This window comes from Astyanax mexicanus, chromosome 6 (assembly GCF_023375975.1).
Source record: "Astyanax mexicanus isolate ESR-SI-001 chromosome 6, AstMex3_surface, whole genome shotgun sequence".
Lineage (NCBI taxonomy): Eukaryota > Metazoa > Chordata > Actinopteri > Characiformes > Acestrorhamphidae > Astyanax > Astyanax mexicanus.
This window is the reverse complement of record NC_064413.1, coordinates 17,500,645-17,520,000: the sequence shown is the minus strand read 5'-3', so window position 1 is coordinate 17,520,000 and position 19,356 is coordinate 17,500,645. Positions and strand designations below refer to the sequence as shown.

The 19,356-nt window shown below is 38.6% G+C and overlaps 1 protein-coding gene across 1 annotated transcript in view; it reads left to right on the top strand.

Moving 5' to 3' along the window:
• Positions 1-19,356, top strand: part of lars2 (leucyl-tRNA synthetase 2, mitochondrial) — a 109,208-nt gene that overhangs the window by 53,662 nt on the left and 36,190 nt on the right. The window contains exons 8-12 of the mRNA XM_007239512.4: positions 2,176-2,283; positions 4,296-4,455; positions 4,874-4,978; positions 7,933-8,048; positions 11,259-11,542. Coding sequence (XP_007239574.3) covers positions 2,176-2,283; positions 4,296-4,455; positions 4,874-4,978; positions 7,933-8,048; positions 11,259-11,542 — 773 coding nt within the window. The remainder of the gene's footprint in view (positions 1-2,175; positions 2,284-4,295; positions 4,456-4,873; positions 4,979-7,932; positions 8,049-11,258; positions 11,543-19,356) is intronic.

Below are 19,356 nucleotides of genomic sequence, written 5' to 3'. Positions count from 1 at the left end.
AAAAAGAGAACTTTCATCTGAAACTCGACAGTCTATTCTTGTTCTTAGAAATGAAGGCTATTCCATGCGAGAAATTGCTAAGAAATTGAAGATTTCCTACAAGGGTGTGTACTACTCCCTTCAGAGGACAGCACAAACAGGCTCTAACCAGAGTAGAAAAAGAAGTGGGAGGCCGCGTTGCACAACTAAGCAAGAAGATAAGTACATTAGAGTCTCTAGTTTGAGAAACAGACGCCTCACAGGTCCCCAACTGGCATCTTCATTAAATAGTACCCGCAAAACACCAGTGTCAACATCTACAGTGAAGAGGCGGCTGCGGGATTTTGGGCTTCAGGGCAGAGTGGCAAAGAAAAAGCCATATCTGAGACTGGCTAATAAAAGAAAAAGATTAAGATGGGCAAAAGAACACAGACATTGGACAGAGGAAGACTGGAAAAAAGTGTTGTGGACGGATGAATCCAAGTTTGAGGTGTTTGGATCACAAAGAAGAACGTTTGTGAGACGCAGAACAAATGAAAAGATGAAGAATGCCTGACGCCATCTGTTAAGCATGGTGGAGGTAATGTGATGGTCTGGGGTTGCTTTGGTGCTGGTAAGGTGGGAGATTTGTACAGGGTAAAAGGGATTCTGAATAAGGAAGGCTTTCACTCCATTTTGCAACGCCATGCCATACCCAGTGGACAGCGCCTGATCGGAGCCAATTTCGTCCTACAACAGGACAATGACCCTAAATACACCTCCAAATTGTGCAAGAACTATTTACAGCAGAAGCAGGCAGCTGGTATTCTATTGGTAATGGAGTGGCCAGCGCAGTCACCAGATCTGAACCCCATTGAGCTGTTGTGGGAGCAGCTTGACCGTATGGTACGCCAGAAGTGCCCATCCAACCAATCCAACTTGTGGGAGCTGCTTCTAGAAGCGTGGGGTGCAATCTCTCCAGCTTACCTCAACAAATTAACAGCTAGAATGCCAAAGGTGTGCAATGCTGTAATTGCTGCAAATGGAGGATTCTTTGATGAAAGCAAAGTTTGATGTAAAAACAATGTTATTTCAAATACAAATCATTATTTCTAACCTTGTCAATGTCTTGACTCTATTTTCTATTCATTTCACAATGTATGGTGGTGAATAAGTGTGACTTTTCATGGAAAACACAACATTGTTTGAGTGATCCCAAACTTTTGAACGGTAGTGTATATATATATATATATATATATATATATATATATATATATATATATATATATATATATCTAAACAGCCAACCTTCTTTTTTAATATATGTAGACTCTTTCTGTGCTTCACTTTAAACTTGGAGAAACACGAATGATAATTTCTGGTTTTAGAAGCCACAACGGAACAGATGATAAGACCCGTTTTTCCTTCCAATTTGACTATCCATTTGTCCCACCCCTTTGTGCCTTTGTGCGTTCCCATCACCAGTGGCGCCTGCGACCCTAGGAGGGTGGGGACGAGCACATGTCTCCTCAAATACATGTGAAGTCAGACTCTGCCTCTTTTTGAACTGCTGCTGATGCAGCATTGACGAGTAGCATCACAGCACACTTGGAGAAAAGCGCAGCGACTCGGTTCCAATTTATCAGCTCACAGATGCCATGTGCTGATCGACATCACCCTTTTGAGTGATGTGGGGAGAGGTCCAGGGCTCCGGCAGCTGATGGCAAGCTACATGAACAGGAAATTTCTGGATTATAGTGACAGAGCCCCTAACTTAATTTCTTAAGGTATTTTTTTTTATTTAGTTGAGTGGTCCTCAACACATTACTCAACTTAAATAAAGCTGTTCACTGTACACCAACTCTACATTTTTACAACTTGACAACTTATGCTCTCAAACACAGTAATTAACTCTTGAGCACAGCTGTTAATTGAAAGCTATTCCAGTTGAGCCAAGATGTGCAAAGCTGTCATCTAAGCAAGAGGTACTACTTTGAAAAATCTAAAATATGAAACACATTCTGGTTTGTTTAACACTTTAATTGTTTACTAAATGATTCCATGTGTTTTTCTTCATAGTTTGGAGGACTTAAGTGATAATTTAACATTCAGAATTTGTATTAAATGATAAAAAGCCACTGAATTTATAGGTATCGCTATACCCATGACTTTTGTTCAGAATGAACAACTGTTGTTTTTTCATATTTTCTGTTGCAGCCTCTGTTGGATGCCTTGGCAGATCTCCCGGAGTGGTATGGTGTAAAATCGATGCAGGCCAACTGGATCGGAGAATGCTCAGGTTGCTTTTTCGACCATGTGCTAAAGGTAAGCTTGCTATAGAACAACATTAGGCTTGATAAAACACACACATTGATATTGCTCCTAATTTGCAGAGTAGTGTTCTGCAGCTCAGACCCCGTAGACGTGATGTGTGGTTATGAATCTCTGTAATGATGTCTGAACATTTTATTACATTTTGTGCTTTTTATTAGACTTTGTGTCGGCTTCTGCTCACGGCTATCTGACGCTGTGCTTATGTGCGCCATCCATCCTTCTCTGTCTCTCTCGTTATGAGAGGAAATATGTTCACTTAGCGATGGCCTTGCTTATTAAATTCCCTAATTTCATTTCCAGAGGAGGGGAGCAGATACAGTGTGTAGGTGGGCTGAGTGTGCGGATGCTGAGTGCTGAGGACAGGGCGGCTGAAATGCTCATTTTGGAAAAGCCGTTCGGAGGCAGATTAGATGGGCTACGTTGTGGTGGCTGCTTGGAGATAGCAGCGTATACGGTGCACAGTACTGTGCAAATGTTGTGAATCATTTGAATAAGAATTTGAATTTAAAACGGCTTATGTGGGCAGGAAATGCAAAGGCTGCTTTATAATCACGCAATTTCTGACCAGGCAGTGAATCGTGCACGCTGCTGTTAGTGTGTCTGAATCTGTTAAAGAAGCCACGAAACCCTAAATCAATTTTTTTTCATTAATAACTAAATATGTTCCTTTTAAAGTAATAAAACACACCAGTCCTGCTTAAAGTTTGTATAAACGTTTCCTAAACTTTAATAAACGCTTTTATTGTGGTAATTTTTTTTCACCTCTGCAGCGCCCTCACAGGTTCAACTGTGCTATAGGCGAGGATGACGCAAACATGCAATATGATGATCACAATATGCAAATCAGTATATCAATAATACCTCTCCCCTGCTAGAGCTTAGATTCTTTTCCCAAACTCGACCCGACTCGAGATTTTCCACAACTTTCCTCGGTCTGGCTCAAAAAATAATAATCTGTGACGTAGGCGTCTGTTTTTTTTTATGTTTTTTTTTTATTTTATAAAAAGCAGTGGTGTGATAATCACAAATATTATATATATATATATATATATATATATATATATATATATATATAAAACAAAATATAAATACATAAAAAAGTATTAAATCAATGTTTAAAAAAAAATAGTGCACAGTGCACTTGTCTTTATTATGCACTTGACATGTAGCAAAGTGCATAGCCTCATTACTGTTTTTTTTGTTTGTTTGTTTTGGGTATATTTTCTATACTTAAACCATGTTAAATTGTATTAGAACAGAGGAAAGTCATTCAGACATCATTATTGTAGCCTAATTTACTGAAGTTCATTGTTCGCATTGTTGATGTTTTAATCTTTTCGGAGATCTGTTCTTAATAAACATTTTTCTTATTAAATAATAAGGTCTTCTTCAGTGTTTCAGTGTTGATTAACATCATTCTAAATAGATTTTGCTCATTCAATCAGCTGGAAAATGTTTTTAAAAGCTCAGTTTTAGTGCTCTACTTATTTAAAAAATGTCTGGTTTAATTCAGGCTCGGGCTCAAAATGACAGTGTATGGGGAGGAAGAGTTTTATATGCAGCATGCATACACAACTCAGAGACCTATAGTATTTCACAAAGAACAAGAAAAAGTGGATTTTTAAGACAATTAGTGCATTACTTTTCCCGTTGTTATGATAGCAAAGGCACACTGACGCGCCCTAAATCCAGCTGCACAGTGCATAGTTGACAACCTTTAAATATTGCTAAAATAGGGCCTATTGACTCTTGTTGTAGACTTTTAGTTCAAAAACTCTTTGAACTTTTCTCAAGAGCAGATCTGAGCAAATTCTTAGGAAGATATTGATTAATAAGAGCAAGTGATGTTTATTTGTTTTCCTAATCAAAAAACATAAACATGTACTCAATGCTAAGCTTATATGTGAACCATTTAACCATGCTCTCTCTCTCTCTCTCTCTCTCTCTCTCTCTCTCTCTCTCACACACACATTGCCGCCCCCCCCCCCATCTATATCTCTCAGCTGGAGGGGAAAGAAACGGGTGAGGTGCTAGCTGCCTACACCTCCACCCCTGAAGCTGTGTATGGAGCAGCGTTTATCTCCATCCTGCCGTCTCACCGCCTTCTCCACGGCTCCAGCCCTGTGAGAGCCGCTCTACACAGAGCGTTCCAGCCCGGGAAAAGTGAGACACACACACAAACACAAACATATGAAACATGTAAACGCTGTGTGTTGTGTGTTTGTATAGTAATCTGACTCACTGCTTAGTGCAAAATCCCTTTTTGTTTTTTTTTTTCTTCCTGAAGCATCACAACAAGCAAGTCAAGGCGTGGAATAATATATTTGTTTGATGAGTGTTGGTGTGTATTATGTAACGCCGCTGAGTGTGTGTGTGTGTGTGTGTGTGTGTGTGTGGGCGTGTGCTGTCTGTGAGGAACAGTGTTTCTCTCGGCTGCTCCCTCCTGACTCTGTGTGTAATTGGGAGTCCGGCGCGGGGCTCTGTTCTCTGTGGAGAGATTGTAGCTAATGAGGTATCAGGAGAGAACACACACAATTAACACTTCAGCATTAGATCTCATTTGTTGATGTCTGGCCTGCAGACTCCCTCACTGAGGTCACCGCCCTCAACGTGTTCACCGGCCAGGAGCTTCCAGTGGTCATCTCTGCTAAGAACGAGTTCCAGGGACACTTGGACACTGTGATAGGTGAGCATTAACATGTATGGGAGAATGCTGGTCATATAAAGTGCTGTAAAAAGTTTTTACCCCTCCAACAGATTTCTTAATCTGCATCTAAGGGGCTGCAAAGGTCACTTAAATCACAAAACACATAGGCCAAATCCCATTTCACCCCTTGGCCCTACCACTTACCACTACCCCTTGCTTTCTTTTTTTTGTGTGTGTTTTTAATCTTTGTGTGTATATGAGAGACACACACATACATCAAAACAAACAGTGGTCATACATTCTACTTTTTTTTTGTACCCCCCCCCCCCCCCCCCCCCACAAACAATAGGAAAATACTGCCCACAATATCAAACCTATATACATACAAGGAGGGATTTTGTCTGTGCAGAGATATAATTAGTTTGTGAATTTAAAAATCAGGCCTAAGGGCCTACAGTCTGAGAGAAATTGTCTCACTGTAAAATACCAATCAAAGTTATCTTCTCCATTTCATATACAGGGGTTGGACAATGAAACTGAAACACCTGGTTTTAGACCACAATAATTTATTGTGGTGACGGACAGTTCTGGTGGAAACAGGAGAGTTGAGGTGCACATTGAGTTCTGCCGTGATTTGGGCAGCCGTGGTTTTATGTTTTTTAGATACAATCCGATTTAGCACCCTAACATCCGTTTCAGACAGCTTTCGCTTGCGTCCACAGTTAATCCTGTTGGATGTGGTTCGTCCTTCTTGGTGGTGTGCTGACATTACTCTGGATACCGTGACTCTTCATGCATCACAAAGACTTGCTGTCTTGGTCACAGATGCGCACACAAGTCGTGCACCAACAATTTGTCCTCTTTTGAACTCTGGTATGTCACCCATAACGTTGTGTGCATTGCAGTATTTTGAGTAAAACTGTGCTCTTACCCTGCTAATTAAACCTTCACACTCTGCTCTTACTGGTGCAATGTGCAATTAATGAAGATTGACCACCAGGCTGCTCCAATTTAGCCGTGAAACCTCCCACACTAAAATGACAGGTGTTTCAGTTTCATTGTCCAACCCCTATACATCAAAAACAAACAGTGGTCATACATTTCCTTAAGACCCCTCTATGGGACTTTGTCAGTTATAAAGGACAAAAGGAAAAATAATATTTTTAAAATATTTATAGACCTGCAACCAACCATATTTTGTTTAAATCTGTCACATGACTTCATCATGGGACCCAACTTTTTTAGTATCCAGAGACAGTGCCATGCTTTGGGCCACATGGTAGATGGATGCAATGGTAAGTTCATTTTGAGGTAAATAATGTAATTAGGTCCCTTCCAATAAAATGCTCAATATGTTTACCAAAGAATTTTTTCATTTTAACAGTAATTTAATCATATAAAATGCTCTTTTTTTAACCAAAAAAACATTTGTCATGCAGAACTAACAATGTACCATTAGGGAATAAAATTTTTCACAATTGTGGTACTTCCTTCACTTGTGGTGCTTCACACCCAAGACAAAACTGCCTACAAGCTTTTCATATAGGAAATCCAAAGTTTAAAGAATATCAAATATGATGGAAAAAAGTAGTTCAGTAGTAATTAGAAGTAGTTTAGATTACAAGATGTTTTCTTTACTGTGGTAACCTCTATACATCCAAGTGTTGATCCAACTATTTTTATTTTAATTTACATTTCTAAATTGCCAAAAATGCAGATAAATCTTTTAATCTAAAAAATATTGTTTAATGTTAGGTTTAAGGTGTTATCTTGCTATCCTACATCAAATGAAATGATTTCTGAATGTCTTTATGAATGGAAAAATCTTTATCTCTAAAGTAATTTATAAATGACATTCAGACAAAAATCAAAGTCAACTAAATTTTAGTTAAAGACATCTAAAATAACTAGTTGTGGACTTTTTCAAACTTTTTTTCCCCCACAAACAATAGGAAAATAGTACCCATAATACCAAAACTATATACATACAGGAGGTGATCTTGTCTGTACAGAGATATAATTAGTTTGTGAATATACAATTAGGCCTGAGAGCTGCGACATATTTAACCCATTTTTTCCAGTCTGAGAGGAATTGTCTTACTTTAAGATTAACAAACGCAGTTATCTTCTCCATTTCATAAATATCCGTTATAATATCCATCCATGCATTTAGAGTTGGACACTCCTCTGATAGCCACTTCCTGGTAAGAGTTTTCTTGGCAGCCACCAGAAATATGTTTATTAGATATTTATCCCTTTTCTCCCACTTTTGGGGTATGAGCCCAAAATATAAAGTCTTACTTTCTAAGGAAATTTCACATTCAAATATCTTTTGCAAGGCTATATGTATCCTCTTCCAGTAGTCTTTAACACCGGGGCAGTCCCAAAATATATGGTAATGGGTAGCATTTAAATTTCCACAGTTCCTCCAACACGCTGGGGGGTTATTATCATAATGGGCCTTCTGAGAGGGTGTAACAAAATATATTATCAGGTTTTTCCACCCAAAATCTCTCCAGTACTGGGACCTGGTGCACTTCCATTGATATCTCCATATTGTTTTCAAACACTACCCCTTGTTTTCGAGTGTAACCCTTCCCCGTGGAACAGAGTTAGAGGGGGAAGGGTCCATTCATAAAGAAAATGTAACAAATGAACGAATAGCTGCCAGATAAACATAATATCAAAACTGGAGATACTGTATGTCCACATGTTTGTGGATGAATCCATTCAGCTACTTTAAGCTGCATACATTGTCTACATTGTCTACTATGGCTGTTTTTGTACTTACTGTACAGAAGCCATATATATGTTACAGGTTATTCATAGCACCATTTACCAGCATGCTCTGCTTCACCTCACCTGAATCCCCTGCTGACCTCACACAGTTCTCTGTAAACAGCTCATCTGTGACTGAATTACTTTAATCACATAGATAGTTCTCCTCTAATGTTAGCTGTATGTGTGTGTGTGTGTGTGTGTGTGTGAGACAGTCATCCCTGACAGCAGTGAGGAGGATGTGTGTGTGGCCAGGGAGCTGGGTGTGAGTTGGGACACGGTGCTGAAGAGTGAAGAAGATGGAACTCACACCATAATCAATTCCGCTGAGGTACACACTGATCGCACGCACCGTGTCACACGGGAGACAGCTGCCCACTCATAACGCTGCTTTTTCACCATTCATACACACACACACACACACATTTATATCAGCGCTGTCCCAAGGTTCTTATTCCCTTACGCACACACCCACACACGCCCCCCCCCCAAGGCCCCCACCTACTCGAGTACTCACACGCTCACACACACACCCACACATGTACTGTCTCAGTGCTGGAAAAGTGGCAGAATAGCAAATATTGAGCTTCACAGTTTGTGCTATTGGGGGGGGGGGGATTCCGTGTTTAGGAGTTTACAAAGATTGTTCTCTCAATGAGGGACAAGGATAAGTAGACATGTATACTTAGACATGTATACTTAGCACTTTTTTTGCAGCTGATGATGTCATAAATAGGGGAGTAAAGCAAGGCGGACACTGTGTGATTTAAGCCCAATTTTAGATAGATAGATAGATAGAGAGAGAGAGAGAGAGAGAGAGAGAGAGAGACATTCAGTAGCAGGTATACATAGTACACAAAAGTTCAAAAAAGAATAAGATACGAAACATATGAAAATAAAGTTTCTCACTATATTCAGAAGAAAGATACCCATATGAGAAAGGCAATCACTCCAAAAGAAAGGCTTTTAATGGGAATATTTGCAATGAATTTTGGGGAAACAGGTTGTGATCTTTAGAAATTGGCTCTCAAATCAAGCAACCAAAATTTGTGAAATTTCTGCTGAACCGAGCGCTTGTACACAGAAAGAGCTCTGCTTGTGGGCTGCGTTTGATGTGCTGTGTGAGCCCCTATGTGGCAGCATGTCACGTCAGCATTTGAGCCACAGGTGTTGTTTGTCTGGCAAGAGCTCGTGCCAGTTAAATAAAATGCTACAATATTAATTGTCACATGTTTAGTTGTTACATAGTGATCTGCTGGCCACACACACACACACACAGGTCTAAAGAGACTCATGTGAGATCATACAGGAAAGAAGTTGTTGGGTTTATTGTAAAACCAGCTGCAGTACTTGCATTTCTTTATTTAATTTATTTTCTACATTGTAGATTAATATTAAAGACAGGAAAATAATTAAGGGTCACATATGGAATTACGTAGTTAACAAAAAAAAGTATTTGTCCTCCACAATCCCCTGATGTATACACAACTGAGATGGGTTTAAAACTAAATCCAGCTTAGAAGAATGTAATGTATAAAACATATTCTGCTTTGTTATTTCCAAAGTAAGTCTGCATGAGTTTCTGTATAGCTTTATTTTCTTTAATATTAAATTTATATTGAAAAGAAATCGTAAAAAGAAAGAAAACACATTGAAGGTTTATGTGAGCATTTTTATATATACAGCTCTGGAAAAAATAAGAGACCACTTAAAAATTGGTATTTTCTTTTACCAAATTAAAAACCTCTGGAATATAATCCAGAGGAAGATGGATGATCACCATCAAAACAAGTTTGCACCAGGAGTGGCATAAAGTTAGCCAAAAGCAGTGTGTAAGACTGGTGGAGGAGAACATGCCAAGATGCATGAAAACTGTGATTAAAAACCAGGGTTGTTAAACCAAATATTGATTTCTGGACTCTCAAAACTTTATGAATATGGACTTGTTTTCTTTGCCATTATTTGAGGTGTATATTAAAGAATAGCTCATCCCAAATCACCCTGGGTTTAGATCAGGGGATGGTGGACAAACACTTTTTGTTTACTACGTAATTCCATGTGTGTCTCTTAATTATTTCTATGTTTTTAATATTAATCTACAGTGTATAAAATGAATTAAATAAATCCCATTGAATGAGATGGTGTGTCCAAACTTTTGACTAGTATGGTTGTTTGTGGGTCCAGTATTAGTTGATTAAACACGTGGGGGGAAAAACAAACAATTGGATGAGCAATGAATTGACATGTTAATCATCTATACCAGGGGTCTCAAACTCATTTTTGCCGAGGGCCACATTGGCATATTGGCTGTCCTCTGAGGGCCAGATGTAACTTATAAATATAAGAAAATGTAACCAGATGTAATACAAAATGAATGTAATTACTCCTTAATGTTAAATAACTCTCAATATACTATTTATTCAATCAAATATTACAGTTGCATGGAAAAATGGTTGCTTGTTGCTCTATTAACATAAATCCTTTTAATTTATAAGTTATATTAACTTTGATCAAAACGTTTGATACTGAAATAAGGCTTAATAAATATAAAATCAAAAATTGTGAGCTGTGACAGATTTAGCATTTCCTCAGATTTAGCAGTTCCTCATCCAACCACTAGTCGGAGCTGCAGCTGCAGCACCACAAGCCCGCAGTCTTTGCTTAGTCAGAGCTACAGCCCAGCCACGGGCTACAGGGCTCAGCTGAGCCAGTCTGGAGCGTTTTTAAAAATTTGTAAGTTCTTCTGTGTATGAAATAAAATAACCCCACTAACCGGATAATACAGCTCTCTACAGTTCATCTTTCAGCCCAAGCAGCTAACAGCAGCAGTTTAGAGCAGCGTCACGGAGGCACTGCTCGGATTACATTATAAACAGGTCAGTTAGCGCGCTGCTAACCTCAGGATGTTTATAACTACGGAGTTTAGTGGACACACCACGGCAGCAAGGTTAGACTGTTGAAGGCTGCTGAAGACTACTAAAGCATGCAACACAGCGTAAGCAAAAAAAAAACACACACACACACCAAAATACAAGTTAAGATAAAATATGAAAACGAACATAATAAAGCATAAATAATTAAATTGAATTGCGGGCCAGATGTATGTTTATTTTGTTAACCCGTGAGGGGCCGTATGAAACCGCGTCGCGGGCCGCATGTGGCCCGCGGGCCGCTACTTTGAGACCCCTGATCTATACAGTTGCTAAACACACATAATGTTGTTGGTGTTGTTTATAGGCTTATAGTCTTTATTTGTGCTCATTTATTTTTAATGATATATGCACATACAATGATGCATCATTTTATCACCATGATAAAATTTTTTATTGTGATGTTGAAATCAGTTTTTGTCTGGTTTCGCATGCAGCAGGCTGTGTAATGACACTGAGGCTGTGAGAATGTCTGTATGAGTGCTTGAAACCCCTACACTGTCCTTCAGCAGCACTGTAGGCGTACATATCCCTGTTAATCAGCCTCGGAGAGAGCATTCGAGAGCGTAGAATGATACACCCTCACTAATCCCATCATATCTGCTCTGTAGTTCACAGGTCAGGCACCAGAAGAGGCCTTCAACTCCATTACCCAGAAAGCTCGGCAGCAGAAGGTGGGCGGCCATCTCACCAGTTCCAAGCTGCGGGACTGGCTGATCTCGAGGCAGCGCTACTGGGGTACACCTATACCCATAGTGCACTGCGAGTCCTGTGGTCCTGTGGCTGTTCCTGTGGAAGAGCTGCCAGTCGAGCTGCCTAAAGTGTCCCTCCTCTCAGGGAAAGGGGCGTCACCCCTGCGCTCTGCTCACGAGTGGGTCAACTGCTCGTGTCCCAGGTAGAGCTTTATTCTGAATTTTAAACAGTGCGGATAACATAAGATAGCACTTAATTATTAATCGCCTGTGGAAATTAGAAATTTTAAATAGAAAATTAGAGCAGCTTACACACAAACAGATACACACTTTTAGCACCAGCACTGCTGCAGTTCACTCACTTTTTGTTATCTCTACATCCTTTAAAGTGGAAGGGAAATTCCTGCATTTGAGGGATGCGCTGTTTGTTGTGGGAAGACTAAGCAGTGAACAGATTTGATGAATCAGGTGTTCCAGAGTTTCTGTGGGGGTTTTAATGAATTAAGGCTTTTATGCAATAAGTGTTATTGTGTTATACATTAAAGACTAAGTTGATCAGAATCATGAGAGTATGACTTAGGGAAGGCGGAAATTAAGTTTGGCCATTATGTGGTGGGCCACAAAAGAAAAAAAAAATCTGTTTTGGAAAATGAAGTGTAATGGGATGGAGTGCTACAGACTAGTAGCTCTCCAGCCCAGAGAGTTGTTGAACCCAATTGCAGAACAGTTGATCTTAAAGCAGGTAAACCCAGGAAGAAAGGAATAAATAAATAAATAAATAAATGCACTGCCCCTCAGTGGGATTGAACCCGTGTCGTCAGGATCGTGGTCCAATACACTACCGCTGCCCCGGCTAGTGAACTGGGACACAGCTGGAAAAAAACTCCCTTATAAGGAAATAGTGAGCCGGAGAATGGGCGGAAACTAAAGTCACGCCGCGCGTAACACAGAGACCGGGGAGGAATAAACTATTGATATATTAGCCAGATTACACTAATTACCACAGCTATGAACAACTGCTGTCTCTACTGCTACTTGCTATGCTGTTTACACTCTAAAAGCATGGTATGTTACTACATGTACTGTACATCTGTCCTGCCTGTGGCATTGAAAACACTGTGTTTAAAAGTGCAGTGGCAGATTTTCAGCTTTCTGTGTTAAAGCAGCTGCACACTGCACAGATATACAGGCTAGAACACAGAATCTTCTTATTACTTTCTTGCTCCTGCGCTAGACAGCTCCGACCAATCAGAGGAGACCGTGTGCTCACCTGGTTTGTTGGTCCATATTTTGATGCGTGGAGGTTTATGCCTGTGTGAAACCAAACCAAACCAAACAGAGGGAGAAGCCCTCCAAATAAACAAACTCATCAACTGATCCAGACCATAGAAACGGAATTATTTCTAGCGTGCTTTTTACAAGAAAAGTTGTCACAAAGCAGCTTTACAGGGAAAAACAGGTCCACGTCTCTTATGAGCAGCACCACAGTGATACCAGTTATTTTGATGATACAGAGGCAAGGAAAAACTCTCTAACATTGAAGGAAGAAACCTTAGGAGGAACCAAGGCTCCGTACAAACAAATAACAGAACAAAACAAAAAGTATAGTGGAGCATTACACAATTGGTGCAATGTGGAGCAATAGCTAATGTAACGGGTACTAATTTATGAATGTGAAAAGGATTGCAAATAGTTTTGCGGAAAAAATACATAGGCAAATATTTTAGAAAGAAGACGATATGTAAATATGGCTGATCAATAATTTGACATCAATATTTATAGGTAATTTATCAATAATGCTGATATTTTTTTACACATTTGTTATCACTATGGGTTTGTGCACTGCTGTGTGTCCACGTGTGCCTATTATTGACAATCTACTTCAAGATAGCTATGAACATCTGACTGTTGACATCTGTCTAGGTCTAGGTGAAAATAGACTTTGGGCGATGGTATAAGACCACAACGAGCATCTCAAGAGCATCTCAGAGACTATTTTAGTAAGTTTTAGATCTAGAAGTTAGTGAATAGCTAGCTTCAGCTACCTGTCATCAAAGACAATAATAAATAATTGTCACCACATGACTTTCTTCTTTATCTTACCTCCAATGGGAGATTGATGCTCAAAAACAAGGGGTTTGGGTTGGAGCTGTACAATAATGGAAAAATTTTACATTGCAAATGTTCTTTTTACAACAATATATTGCGATATTAAACAATGCAGGCCCATGATGTCACCAGCCCCGCCCCCACCCGCGCGCTGTCTCGCATCCGGACTGATCAAGTCAGTGCCGAGCACTCTAAACCTGAGGAAAACAGCAAAACAACAGTAGTCGGTCCTTTAATCAGGCATTTAAAAGGTTTTTTAAAAGGTAAATAGGAGCGTTTTTCTGGGATTAAAAGTGTGAATTCAGCTGTAACTGGAAATATCTGCACAAAACTGTGCTGGACTGAGGTGCACAGCCATGCGGTTACCTTGTGTTTACTAGTGTTTATGCGCACATCGCGATGACGATGCTTAAACAATATATCGTGCAGCCCTAGTCTGGGTACAGATTAGAAATGAATATTAGAGCTGGGTGATATGGCCCAAAAAAAAAATCTTCGATTTAAAAAAAATAAATAATACGACTTTTGATTAAAATCGATTTTTTTTCCCCTACTAAAAATCTAATTAAAGATGATAAAGAAATGGTTAAAAACTAGTTTTTATTTATTTAGTTTTTACTTAAATGTCCCCTTTGTGGTTAAAGTGCAACCAGAAACAAGCAAAGGTACAAGTGTAGGTACTGACACAATGCACCCTCAAACCTAAAAAATAAATAAATAAACCCACCCTCAAAAAACAAATAGAAAGAAATAAAATGGTGCCCTTTTTGATAAAACATACAAAATAGAAAACAAGTGGCACAAACATGGAGGGGGGCGGGGGTGCGCGCGGGAGGGAGGGAGAGAGGGGCGGGGGTGCGTCCGGGAGAGAGGTGCGGGGCTAAGCTCACACATCGTCCTTAACTGTAAATTCGAATTAATCGATAAAATTATGTATATTATTATTATTATTATTATATATAGTTTTTTTAGTATTATTTTAGTATTATAATATTATTATTATTATTATATATAGTATGAGAAACTGAATTGTGGACTGCCAAACAGAATAGGTCTGGTACAGTTTGAGATAAAAGGTCTGACACCGTTACAGTGGATGAGAGAAGCCGATTGTTCAGATAAATATAAGGTCAGCACCTCGGACCAAGAGACAGAACAACAGTGTATTTCTGTTCCGTCTGTCCACAGCTCTTTCATGTGAATATATGAAGAAATCAAAATCCTGCGTGATCTCAAATCTCACATAAACCGCACAAAGCGTGCTGTTTTATCACAGCTCCGAGTTCCTACCTCCGGCTCTAGGCTTCGTCAGTGAGTCACGAAGTCCGTCAGAAGGTTTGGAGATATGACTCTTCCTGAGTGTAGGCTGCAGTAATAGACTGCTAGTGTCTGACTGTGAAGTGCGGTTATGCAACATGGATCAGAACTGCTGAAATGCTGGGAAATGCAGTAATCGTTATTTAAAGCAGCTCTACTTAACTTCCTCTTAAAAGATGAAAGCTGATATACAGTATCTGTACATAAGGGCTTGGTCTACTTCATCTGCATTTAAAATGCACTAAATATGCGTTACATACCCTTTAACTTAGTTTCAACTAATAATGTGAGTAATACATATACAGCTCTGGAAAAAAATTAAGAAACCACTTCAGTTTCTGAATCAGTTTTAAATCTCTGATTTTGCTATTTATAGGCATATGTTTGAGTATTATATGTTATAGCACTCTTTCTCCCGTATATTATTGCTTTATTATCTTTTGTCTAAAATGTATTACAATCAAACACTTAGTTTTGGCACATTTCAGTCTTAGTGTATGTTCAGATCGTTCAGTTAGATCTGAAATGAACCCCTAAGAATTATCTTTAAAGTTAGATTTTTTTTGTCGCTGTAAAGGTTCTGTCTTTGGAGTCAATTGATTCTTGTAATGGCAGAGAGATTAGAACATCTCTGTCTGTAGGGAGTGCCGTGGTGACAGTTTGAGGAAAATCACTTCAGTTTTTTAACTGATCCTCCCACATCCAATTAGGCAAGTGAAGAGGAGTCAGATGAAAGATCGAGTGAGAGATAGGGCTTATCGGCTTAGTCCCTGAAAGAAGCTAAAAAAAGCTGGAAGTCATTTCCTGAGCAATGATATTGTCTCTGGTCTTGGCGTTACCAGCTGAAGGACTAATTGAAAGCCTGCTGCTATCCAGTCCTCAAGCACATCCCCGTCCTGCAGAGACACGGGCGCTAAAGATGTTCATAACATTTACTGCATGTTTAAAGCGTTATACGACACTCCTGACCAATGATGCACATTTATAAAGTGTACTTCAAACCATTGTTTCATATTGTCCTAATAAAAATTCATTAATAAGTCAATAAATCCAATTGTAGTTGAAGCGCTGTGTTCTTAGCGAATCAGAACGCTTCACAGAGATGGTGATGAGGGAAGAGTCAAAATGTCGAAAGAGTGCAATGCCTTCAAATACTACACAGAGAGTTTTTACATAATTATGTTAGTGAAGTACTAGTGCATCTCAAAAAAAGGGAATATTAGAATATCATTGAAAACAGCCAATGAAAACCCAAAAACCAATGTCTCAAAAAATTTAAATATTATAAAACCAATTGGCACTTTTTACAATGTGGACAGTGTGCCAAAACCTGCTGGAAAATGAAATCTGCATCTCCATAAAAGTTGTCAACAGAGGGATGCATGAAGTGCTGTAAGATTTTCCAGGAAAACACTGCGCTGGACTTGATATAACACAGTGGACCAACACCAGCAGATGACATGGCTCTCCAAACCATCACTGATATTTTCTCATTCAGTGTGTTTTCTTTCTTATTATGATTTTTTACGTTGTAAATTTAATATTGAAGACTATATTAAAGCTATACAGGAACACATGCAGATTTATTTTGTAAACAGAAAGTGTTAAACAGAACAGAGAACAGAATATGTTTTATATTTTAGATTATTTTAAGTACCACATTTATCTTTAAGGACAGATCGGCACACTCTTAGGAATTTTAATATTAGTGTCTTCAAGTAATGCAAATAACGCTATTTTTTTAACGCAAGTTAATTAAGGCACCAAGTTTAACTCCCACTTCTGCTGTAATCTGCCCCGCCCCCATTCAGCGCACTGATCTGTCGTCCAGCTGAACGATTAAACGTGAGCTCTGAATTTCCAGCTCAGACCCGGTCAAAAAGCTTCATTTCTCTCCTGCGCTTTCCTGCCCTGTGAGATTTTTTATACTCATCAAATTAATTTTGAATTCAGAAATCCTCACAACCAAGCTAAGACATTTACAATCCAATTTATCATGCATTCTTTGTTTCAGCACCCTACGTTGATTTTTTTTCTCCCCTCAAACATGTATATACTATAATTTTAATTGACACCACTAATATAACTTACATATAATTGCATTTTACATTTCTTACATTCATTCTTTTATTTACATTTAAATATCCACTATAAAAAATTGCGTTTGAAGGAAAAAAAATGAGATTAATCTCAGTTAATCACAGAAATTTGTTGCGATTAATCGGATAAAGAAATTTAATCGATTGACTCCACTAGTTATAATAGGAGGACAGATGGGAATGCTCGACAAGATTATTATATTATAGAAAGTCCTTCCCTTGCAGTAAAAACAGCCAATCAGCTACTTGTATTCATTTCTCCATTAAAAGTCAAACTTGGATTAAAGAGCTGCAGTTAGCAGCGGTTAGCAGCTAATGCTAATGCTTATAACGCTGCACTTCAGCGGAGTGGCTTTACTGCTCCCTAATACCTGATTGGTAGAATTCATAGATAAAGTTTAAATAGAGTAGGTGTTAGAACTCTAGCAGTTGTCTATAGTAATGGCATGTTCATCTCTATTCAGATGATATTCAGTTTTAAAGTGGGTTTCTGGGGTAATACTTTCTTTTACACATACATCAGTGATTCATAAAAGTGTTTTTCTTTTTCTTCACTGAAAAATTGCACTCTATATTACTTACTGTGTGTTTTACTGGCTCAGTGGTGGTCTGATAATGTGTCAGTTTGAAAAACAACTCAGTGTTTTTTCCACGCTGATTTCATCTTGTTAGGAGAAAATAGGGCTTTTGGCTGCTGCTGTGTGCTGCAATTTGTCGTCTCTGAGAAAACGTATCGACCAGACATCTACCAGTAGATAGTAAAAAGGAAAATTAAATCAAAATGTTGTTGAATCTGTGCTTTGATCCACAAATGAAAGTATGAGCCAGCGTTTCTATTTTGACTATTTGGCTGTGGGGTGATTTTATTGCTGTTAGTAATCATTTTTGTTATTACAGATGTCCTCCAGAGAAATTAATTCAGTTCAAATAAGGGAATAGGGCTCTTTTTATGCCCTTTTTCATTCAAGATAATGTGTTATTCATGTTTCCTGTTTCCAATCTGACTTAACTCACTGTATTAAAAAAAAAAAAAAACATTTTGTTTTTTGCAACTTTTGGAAGAACATCTATTTTAATTGATTTCCATTGTTTGATGGCAACAATTTAACTTAGTCAAAGGCAAAGAAATGTTCCAAACTTCAACCATGAACGCTCCTTTAAAGGTGGATCTAAAGCTGGTCTAAGCTGGATTTTGATGTTCAAGATAGTTGAACAGCTGGTAATTCTAGTGAAAACATATACATTTTTTTTTATCTGCTCATTTATGCAGTTTTATACCAAACAACACTGAATTTTAACTGAGGAGAGCTGAGAAGCTTCAGGGAGCATAATAAGAGTCCTTATAAAATATTCTTTTATTTTATCTAGATTCATCTGCAGAAAGGAGACCACAATTGGAGGTTTTTTGAGCATGAATCGCCTGTTTAAGATCATGTCATAACATCTCAATCACACTTTGCCTTGACCACTCCAAAACCATTCAGAGGTGGACTTGTTTGTGTGCTTTGGATCATTGTCCTGCTGCAGAACCCAAGTACGCTTGAGCTTGAGGTCACAAACAGATGGCTGGACATTCTCCTTCAGGATTTTCTGATAAACAGCAGAATTCCTGGTTCCATCTATTACAGCACGTTATCCAGGCCCTGAAGCAGCAAAGCAGCCTCAGATCATCACACCACCACCACCATGTTTTACGTTCAGTATGATGTTCTTTTTCTGAAATTGTTTTTGAAATTGTTCCTGAAATCTTCTGTTTTTACACCAGATTTAACGGGGAACACACCTTTCAAAAAGTTCCACTTTTGTTACATTAGTCTAAAGAAATATTTACTTCCTTTAATTCATGGGGATCATCAAGATGTTTGTTGGTAAACATGAGATGAGCAATAGTGTTCTTTTTGGTCAGCAGTGTTTTTTATCTTGGAACTCTCCCATAGAGACCATTTTCACCCAGTCTCTTTCTTATTATTGAATCATTAACACTGACCATAACTGACGATCTGCAGTTCTTTAAATGCTGTTCTGGGGTTTTTTTGGACCTCCTGGATGAGTTGTCCATGCCCTTTTGGAATAATTTCAGTCTGCCAGCCGGCCACATTTAGGGATGGTTCATCAGTGTTCCATGTTTTCTTAATTTGTGAATATTAGCTCTCACTGTTGTCTGCTGGAGTCCCAAAGCTTAAGAAATGGCTTTGTAAAGTTTTCCCGACTAATAGATGATCAATGACTTATTTGTTGTTGATTTTCTTCAGCTCGGGGTATAAGGTGTTGCTTTTTGAGATCTTTTATCTGCTTCATGTTGTCAGACAGGTTTTATTTAAGTGATTTCTTGATTACAGATTTTCAGACAGTGTGATTATCCACAGTTCATTTACAGAAGGAGAAAACACTTTTTCACACAGGGCTAGATTGTTTTGGATATTTTTTTTTTCCGCTAATAAATAAGGTTCTAATTAATGATTATTTTGGTAGTCGACTAATCTGCTGATTAT